This window comes from Dendroctonus ponderosae, unplaced genomic scaffold, assembly GCF_020466585.1.
Source record: "Dendroctonus ponderosae isolate FM_Combo_2020 unplaced genomic scaffold, Dpon_F_20191213v2 Dpon_F_20191213_1, whole genome shotgun sequence".
In the NCBI taxonomy this organism is placed as follows: domain Eukaryota; kingdom Metazoa; phylum Arthropoda; class Insecta; order Coleoptera; family Curculionidae; genus Dendroctonus; species Dendroctonus ponderosae.
In genome coordinates, this window is record NW_026017110.1 from 51,021,809 (window position 1) to 51,031,700 (window position 9,892).

At 36.4% G+C, this 9,892-nt stretch overlaps 1 protein-coding gene across 2 annotated transcripts in view; it reads right to left on the reverse strand.

Moving 5' to 3' along the window:
• The window catches only part of LOC109533235 (negative elongation factor D), a 15,766-nt gene extending 12,285 nt beyond the window's left edge, over positions 1–3,481 (reverse strand). For both annotated transcript variants that reach the window (XM_019898503.2, XM_019898502.2), the window contains exons 1-3: positions 3,228–3,481; positions 1,309–1,531; positions 546–763 (exon numbers count right to left, since the gene is read on the reverse strand). In XM_019898503.2, coding sequence (XP_019754062.1) covers positions 546–763; positions 1,309–1,531; positions 3,228–3,281 — 495 coding nt within the window. In that variant the 5' untranslated portion in view covers positions 3,282–3,481. The remainder of the gene's footprint in view (positions 1–545; positions 764–1,308; positions 1,532–3,227) is intronic.
• Between the last annotated feature and the right edge of the window lie 6,411 nt (positions 3,482–9,892).

Genomic DNA, 9,892 nt, shown 5'->3' on the forward strand with positions numbered 1-9,892 from the left:
CGAGAAATGAGCAAAAATGGGACGGAAAACATGAAATTTTGGCATAATCTTGCACCTAAGTGTGTGATATTCAAATTTGGCTTTCTGGGTCAAAACTATTCGAATTTTCTCACTTACGTTGCTACGACTGAATCGACTTTTCAATTGTCTATCCAACGATGCCAAAACGAATTCTGTGGCTTCGAATAAAGGTCATTTAGTTATCTCTGGAATGATGTAAAAACGAGCGTTCTTGCCGGACCGGAAAACATGAAATTTTGCAATAATCTTGCGCCACACTTGCAGAAACTACTCTCCTAATAATTTGTATTGCAAGGAGACCCAATACCAATGTTTTTGTGTAAACACTAACTTGAAAACCAATATCTGAATGCATGCAAGTTTCCCCCTTACAAATTAAATTGACGGGTGTTTCCGATTTTTCATATTTTCAACTACAAGAAACATATGGGTGGGATTTTTTCAAATTGACACACCGTATAATTTATACACATGCATATTCACTCATAAGCTGTGATACTGCATACCGTAAGATATTTACGCACCTTTATCGTAAAATTCAACATCAAACAGTCTGGATATTCTTCAGCAAGTCGATATATTAATGATCTCCACGTAGGATGTTCAATTAATTGCGTTAACCATGCCGGCGTTTCACCCTCTTCTGTGAAGATTGTGTCGGCTTTCTTTGGATCAAATGACTTTAAAATCATTTCCTTCAAATGGTTTTCAACCATAGCTTGTACATCTTGTACCTTTACTCCTAAAATAAAATAAATTAATAATTGAGTAATAATGATTAACAGCAACAATTTTCCAAATCTATACAGGGAGGAATTTTGGAAACGTACAATGGGAAATTTAAATTTAGGAAAACTTCATCTAATGTCCGTACCAGGTATTCCGTAAAAAACGTGACTTTCAAAACATCCTAAATGCTGATATATTTAAAAATAGAGTTCGAGATCAACTTACGTTGATACATTACACTCGTTCGGCCCGGCACTCACGATACAACGCCGTCGGCCGTCTTTGTTGGATGCGATTGCAGTACGATTTGGATGTAATTGGGATGAGGATACACACGTTACGACTCTGAACAACAATCTTTACTTTCAATCCATGAACATGTCGCTCAATTATGAGATAACTCATACTAGTGACACAAAACATATACACAAATATGGTAATCTATGAGTCAGAAACGAAGGGTAGCTCAGGAGCTTATGTTTTACGTTCAGCTTGATAATCATGTCTATATCCGTAGTCGCAAAATTTCATTTAATCTTATATAAATTGTGTACTTACCACCAATAATAAGCCACTCGGCGACCAAATTCGCCATTTGAGCAACGGCAGTGTAGTTATGCGATAGTTCCTCAATGACTTGCAAAGGATTTCCTCCAGCTTGAAAATATCTCTTGAGTTGCGAAAATATTCCAGGCTCCATGATGTAATCAGGGGTAGCAAACTTAACTGCACAGTCGGCCAGAATCTGTTCTGGAGACTCCATTTCTTCAAGACCTTCCGACTGCAAAGTTTATATTAATTACTTTTAAAGATTATTTATTTATTTAAGCAGAAAAGATTTACATCAAATTATTTTAATGTCGAATTCGATTCGAATGACCTTTTCTAATGAAGAAGTGACCGACATGGTCAAAGTATTAGGGTTTTGCGAAGAAAACTTGCGTGAAAGAGTAGGCGTTTACGCGGCGGATATTTGCAGTTAATCGTCTAACATTGTTAAGTGGCAAGAAAATAGACATATTTTTTGGGCAAAAACTATGAATACTACAAGATTTTACAAAGAGAACAAAATTGTGAATAAATGATCAGTACATCAACAAAAAATGAGTTGATTCCATCCACCAAATAAAAAGTTGTGGTAGTTTTTGTACCACGGCGCTCAAGAATTCACCACTTCTCCAAAACAGCTGAACTCGATTGTTTCAGCAATACATGAGTCTTACATAAGAACAAATTCACAGCAATTTTGATCAAAATACATCGTACCATTAAAACTGATATTTACTCAATAGCAAAGGAGCCAGACATTTCTTGTTAAGAACAGTTAGGTCAGATCGTCTTCTTTTGATCCAAAGAATATCGCAGTACAAAATACAAATCCTGTTCAGCACAAAACGGAAGAATTCTAAATTAAGAACGTTCCAATGTTATTAAACACACGAGACATGTTTCACCTGAACACGACTTTTCAAATAAACCGCTTTGTCATCTGGACCAATAAGAACACAGATGCCACCTGATCATTCTTAACCAATAAGATTATAGAATATGTGGCAGTTTTTAACGCCTCGTGTGCTTCGTAGTGGCGCTGCTGATAAGCGCACGTTAACATTGTACCATCCACTCTGTAGCGCTGCTGAGAATCGCACGTTATGTATCGTTATCAGTGGCGCTTCTTATTGAAGCTCTTCCCGGCGGTAGTCAACCACAGAAACACTGCTAAATCGGTGGTAGGGCCTAGGTCGCGCCAGTGTGAACAACTCCATATAAATAAATGTACCTTCAAAACGCGCTTCTCAGCAGCGCGACTGAGGACCGCTGCAGAATGGCCCGTGTGAAACGGCTCTTAGCAACGTGCTTTAATAGTTTTTTTTTGGAGTGCGTAACAAGAGTAGTGTTATGAGCGGTCCAGAGCGCTGGATTTCATAGATAAGTATCTAAACTACACTTACTATTAAACTACGCTCACACGTCTACCATATACAAAAATGATTAACTGTTATAATTAGTACGAAATTGTGGTAATTGTTAAAATTATGCACTTTTGACGGTCGAGACTAACAAAAGTGAAAAACACAAATAGCTACAAAATCAACCTAAAAATAATAGAGATGTAGACATGGTAACATCCCAGACAAACAATCCTTCAATGCGGTTTGTTATGGTGTACTTCCATTGTTTCGTCAAGTATGTTTTCCGAAACAAAACATTCTGATTCTGACAGAAAACATTTTTTTCAAAAATGATGTTTCAAATAAAAGGTGCTAGTAATGGGATAAACTACAATGTGAGTAGTGTGACCTTAACAATTACTGAAATTGTTATAATTATTTAGGGTGAACATGTGGTTTGAGTACTTCCAAATTTATCGTTTTTTTGTTATTTTACTTTGCACTTTACTTGTTGTTTGTTACACTTTATACTGAGCGGCACAAAGTACTCAAACGACAGGATCACCCTTAGTTAGATGTACCAACCTCATTGTCTTTGTCGCTACTATCCCAAGGCCTATCATCAAAGTCCTCTTCCATTTTACTTGAACGTTAACTGCACTTGCTTTGAAATGAAAACATTCACAGAAATTGTTTCAGTTGAAAAACTTTCCTCCAATATCCACTGAATTATTTCACCTTTAACAATACTATCTGGTTTTCTGCATTTGACTAGAGTGGTAAACAACATACCATAACCTCATGATACAATGAATACCACAGATCACAGAGGGTACTCTGTGATATATTTTAAGCAAGCTGTGGGCGAATGTTTGTTGTCGTGCGGAGACCATTGTGAAGGTAGGCAACTACCAATACAGTAGTTGCATTGGTGTAATGCGAGAGTTGTTAAGAGAGGGGAGTAGTTGTAACAAGCGCAGATCACAAAGTAACCTCTCTGATCTGTGGTAACAAGATGGCTGAATAAAGACATATCAAGAATGATGTGGCTATCTAATTAATTAAATAAATTAATGTTTACCTAGTTGAGAACATAAGTTATACATGACGCAGTTGTGTAATTAACAGTACCTACGGAGTAATTGAAAAAAGTGGAAAACTGTGAAGTGATTATTGAAATAATGGGAGATAATCGTGGAATATTGCCCCTTTCCTGTCAAAATGCCGGACAATTGGAAACTGTGGAGAGCTAGGTTTGAAAATTACCTAATTGCTTCTGAAGTAAGTAAGAAGGGTGAAAAAACTCATGTGGTGCACAGTTATTACATTATATAGGCGATGAAGGGTTTAAAAAATATACGAGCTTTAAATTTGAAGACAAGGAGAAATATAAATTACAACCATTGATGCAAAGATTTGAAAGCCGCTTCATTGGTAAAGAAAATACTGCATATGAAAGATACCAATTTTTCACCTTTTACGTACCGCGTGGTAAATCAGGCGATAAACTAACTTCTCTTGGACTTTCATTTTTCTTTTATCGTAATTGTTTCTTTCCGCCATAAACATCCCTCGCATTCACCCTTAAGCTAATAGTGCGCAGCGGCGGTCAGTCCGTCCGGGTTCGAGGGTGATGTGGGGGTGCGGTTGGTAAAAAGGGATTGTACGGTCAGTCCCGAAGGAAACGCGTACGGCGGCAGTCCGGAGGTACTCGAAAAGAAGGCTACCGACACCACGCCACGCGGCCTTTTTTTTGTGACCGACTGCTGGACTTCAAGGAAATCAAGTTTTTTTCCGGAGCATCCCTGCTCCTTGATCCCCAGGGAAATCTGTGAACCCACCGCGGGACTATGGTGCGTGCCGAGGGACAAGACTATTTGCCCGCCGCGGAACGTTCGACAATTGTGCGCGCCACAGGTATCCGAGCCATAGATTACCGTTAATTTTAGTTTTTTTTATCGCTTTAATTGTAGTTCGTTTCTTTTTTGTTGTTGTTTCTTTTTCTTTTGGTTGTTTATATATCGCGCAGAATCTGGCTCAAACAGGGGGGTACTACCCACAAGAAATACCTGGCATTCCGTCACGTGGAAAATTCCCACGCTTACCAGTTAATTTTATGTGTTGTGTTGGACTGGTCGTGATTCCCATTCCGGCAGACAGACTCCGGAAATGCCCTCCGCTTGCAACTCGAGCGAATGGAGGGGGAATCTGCGCCACAACCTATAGGCAAGGAGAACAACAGAGCACTGAAGATTTTATTGTTGAATTAAAAAATAAAGCAAACAGATGGAAGCTGGAAACGCTTCACGACAGTTTTATAGTCACCATGATAACATGTGGCATAAAGAATCAAGAAGTGTGGTAAGAAAGAACATTTTGTAAATAAGTGTCCAGCTTTTGGAAAAAAGTGTAGTTTTTGCAATAATTCAAATCATGTTATAGTTTGTTTTAAAAATAAAAATATGTGAATTTCTAATGATGAAAATAAAGTAAGGGAAATTAATGAATGTTCAGATCTAGATACAGTAATGTGACCAATAGAAAGGAGCCAAATGGTAGGCCGAATGACACTTTTCTGTATGTAGGAAGTATTACACCCGATATGTCAGTAATTAATGATCACCGAAAACAATAAAAGGTAAATTTAAATATTAATAAGAAAAATTTTAGCTTTAAAATATGTAGATACAGGTGCCATGGTTGATGTTATGCCGATGAAAGTATTCAAAGCGTTAGGATTAAACAAACAATCACTAAGGAGTACCAAAGTAATTTTAATCTTGTATGCAGGTGATAAATTGAAGGTTCAGGGAACTAGCCAAATGACTTGTCATTAAATGGTAGTGAATACCTTTCGAATTTCTTTATAGTAGACACATTCTGAAAATATTCTGGGGTTAGACTCAAGCATTAAGTTGGGGTTGATAAAGAAAATAAATAATATTGATTCAAATATTAACAATTACGATGAAATAATTAAAACTTATAGACTTGTTCTCAGGTATTGTTATGTTATGAGTTGTGTGTGGATACAATTAATACAAGGTAAGATATTGCGTCGATTTGCGTGACATCAGTGGAAGTCACTGCGTGTCGTGATTTTTTCCTGTCTGCTAAATGTGATTAATTATAGTTTTTTTAGTCTTTGTCACACTTAATATTTTTTTTGTAAATTTTCGTTACAATTACAAAATGCTTTGCGGCGGGTTTTAAACTTGAAAATGAAAAGTAACAAAAATTTATCTTGTAGGCTAGCACATTTGCCAGATGTGCAATAAAGAATAGCGTTTGTTTTTGGCAAGTACCCCAAAAGTTCGAATTGCAAATTCTTCTCATAATCATCATTTTTGAAATGCCGAGAGCATATTCTGTCGGAGGGAACATTAATGGCGTCTGCACAACAAGCTTTCTCATAGCTTGCTTAAAATACTGTCTTTTGGAAATATTTGATACCTACTTTATTTCCAGAGATTTGGCTCTCGTATTACTAATGCAACGGTAAACTGCACACCGCATTTTTCTGTCTTCTTTCAAGTCTTTTCTTTTCTTTTCTTTCGTCTTTTCTTTTCTTTCAAGTCTAAACCGACACTTTTGGTGGGTTTATACACGAGAATAAGGATTAAGGCATAAGAATAACGCTTAAGGAATAACGCCTAATGGGGTGTTTATAAAGCAGAATAAGGAACAATATTATTTTATGTCCAGCCAATAATTAAGAGACAATAGGGTTGTATCTGTTTGTGGTCGACATTATCGCGGTAACATACCAATAAAAGCTTATTTCACATAAATATTGTACATAAAAATGGATTTGTCCACTGAAGAAGTGGTAGTTCTTTTTGGATAATTTCCTTTTCTAACCTCACAACAAAATGTAAATACGATGTTTGGCGGTCACGTGGGATATTGGACTGTAATTTATCTTACAAACTGCGCATGCCTCATTAGAATAACGCCTAACGCATAAGATAAAAGTTGGCAACTTTCTTTAGCCTTATTCCTTAAGCGTTATGCGCTATTCGGTTTATACACCTTTAACACCTCTATGCAACACCTCTCTCTTTAACACCTCTCTGATACTTGGCGTTGATGAGCAACGAAGTTTTAAGATACGCCTTAATTGTTATTCCTTATTCTCGTGTATGAACCCACCATTAAAAGTAGCAAAGAATCTATAGTATACTTTTCAACTACTAAACGTAAAATGCTGTTTGTCTACAATATTTCCAAACACGCCCAAACGCATTCGCCCCATGATACAATGAATTCATTGAATGATACAATGAATTGATGGTTTCGTTTGGTTCTACCCGATTTCACGAATGACACTCTGGTAACACAGCAAGCTAAAACGCTGAAAATCAGATATTTTGTAAAGACCTCTTTAGGATATTTTTCTTCGCAGTATGCCCAAATCAGGCCCCAAACGCGATTTGGAAAGCATTGAGCTATACAACACGGCAAACATATCCTCATATAACTTGAACTATTGCGTTTTAAATTCAATGAACATCTGTCTAGGTTACAGTGCTAACCAGTGACGTCATGTGCGCATGAAAATCGAGTTTTCGACTGATAAATATCCTACCTTGTATTCATTGTTTCATGATGAGACGGTAACTTGTCTCTGTCAGACCCGTTTTGTTTTACCGGGTAAAACTGCATAAGTTATTATTTTGTAATATTTTATATGGTTTGCGGTGATGTAAATTCAAACAAGTTAGATTTTAACAACAGTATATGTTAGCGTGTCAAAGTGTTATTATTGCTTCCTGCTATTTTAAAAATAAGTGTGAGAAAACGACAAAATTGCGTTAGTCTGATTTATTTGTTCACATAATGGTGATCTCTTGTGTTGCTTTGGGATGTAATAATAATCCCGTTTAATGCGTAAGGTTTTGTTTTTGACTTGGCTGTTACTATTATTCCCAAGTCGTCAGCGTAAGCAACTCTAGTCACTTCCGTATCGGTCTCCGATCGCAGTACTTTGTCACAATATAGAATCCATAGTGTGGGGGACAAGTACGGAACCCTGTGGAACACCACCGCCCACCGGGACGCATTTTTGTATAGAGCGTCTAGTATACCGCATCGGGGATGTCCGAGTTTTATGGGTATCGAGCGGACGGTATTCTGATAAAAACTCTGAGTAGCGTACGCTTGATTGAGGTGAAATATCGATGGGTGCCTAGTGTTATTATATTACACTATTACAATAAACGTTGGTAAAAGAGTAATATGCAGATTTAATAAGCTACAGTTAGAAACACGTTAGTACATACTTATTTTGTAAATTTGTTCTCACCAAGTGCAATTTGTTATTTACACAACTATTAAGAGAATGTGGATCTTTAAACGTTCTTACTCTAAGACTTTCCACTTTCCTTCCTGCTGCATTGATCTTCTACCTGTTATTTTGACTTTTCGTCGAGAAACAGAAGTTGGCTAAACAGAAATCGACTTTCCTTTTCTTGATACTTGTTTCGAACTTATTGTCAAAGATCGCGGCAAGTTATCAAATTTGAAACCACTGTGCAAACCACTCATCAGAGTTGAATTACTATTTACATTTTCCGGTAATATTTCATAAACTTTTCAATGGCTGTTCGAAATCATATTGGATCATTCTCCAAATTTTTTATGACATCTTCACTAAACTTTGTAATAAATTCGCACCAAACCTTTTTAATATCATTGTTATTATTTTCGGGACTGTCGATAGCAAGTTCGCTATTTGTGGAAGAAATACTTTCATTTTCGCAGATTGTTGTGGATTCCTGTTTGTGAATATAATTTTCACGAAATTCAGTATGATGTAGAAGTTTAAGAAGTAGGAACATGTTTTCCGGATGTTCTGTCGCAGTAGCAATAATATAATAATATTTTCCTACTTTCGAACGACAATGTATTGCAAGCGGTTGTTATATTTAATTCTTTTATAATTGCGGATTGGTGTTTGCATATTTTTCCAGTGACACCTTCTGGGTAAGAACATACATTGCAATTCATATCAATGAAATATTTTGTTCCTTCAAGAGAACTGCTTGTAATATAGTATTGTATTTCTCCCAGTTCTGTGATTTGATTTGGCAACACGTCTTTACCATCGGGAAACAACTGATTTATAGTTGACTTGTTTATCTTATTCGTTAACAAATCAAGTAATATTTGTTTATAATAACTATCAAAACTGGTAACAATAAAATCAACTAACTGTGTTAGGTTGTAGGCTCTGGTTCGTTCGAGAGAGATATCTTTAAAAAGCCGAAACATTACTTCAATGTAGTTGTTGGTATCAGCCCCACATGTCATCAGTGTTTGACGATAATACAAACACCAGGCCTGAATTTGCTCAATTTATTGTCAACGTATTTTTTATACTATGAATATTTATACCTTTGGTAGATTTTTTGCAAGTTTTTCTCCATGATTTCTTTTGTCTTTGACGTAAGAACGTTTCGAAATAGTTGATACAATGACTATCTATCTTCTTTACTTATTTCGTTTTTAGCGAGCTGTAACCATCTTCATACAGCTTTTAAAGCATGGAACGTGCAAAGTAGTAACTTAGCTTTAGGCCAATATTTCTGTAGCACGGGTGGTTCGGCCAAATCATCATCTGTCATTATGACGGAGGGCGAAATTTTAACAGGCATTATTTCTATTAAGTCGGCTATAGCACAATAAAAAATGGATGCTTTTTGGCTGTTTGTTATGATGCAGCCTAAAGGTATGCCTCCTGCTGGAGATTGGGTCGCAAAAAATATAACTTGTGGTTTTGGACGTCACAGTTACTAGTAGCATCTACAAATAATATTTCTAATGACTGAATTAGCACGCTGCATTATTGGAGTACATAAAGAAACGATAGTCTTCTTCGTTGCGACAAATTTTATACACTGTGTGACTGGAATGTTTTAGATTTTCTTCGAGCTACCGAAACATATTTTCACCTGATCTATCTCCATATTGGCGTTTAAAATTAGTTTTTCACAAATTAGAAAAGTCTTCTTTCGATGGAAAGTAATGTCTGTCGCATAAAAGTTCATTATATTTCTCGCCTAACTGTTCCATTTTATTAAAGCAGAAGCTGTTATAGACTGAAGCAACTGAATGTCCCTTTTTAAACATTTGGATAATTTCCTTCTTTGTTTCTTCACTTATTGGTCTTTTTTAATTAAATCTGCTGCACTATTCACTGTATGGTTGTGCATATTTTTAATAGTAATTACACATGGCCATTCTTGAAG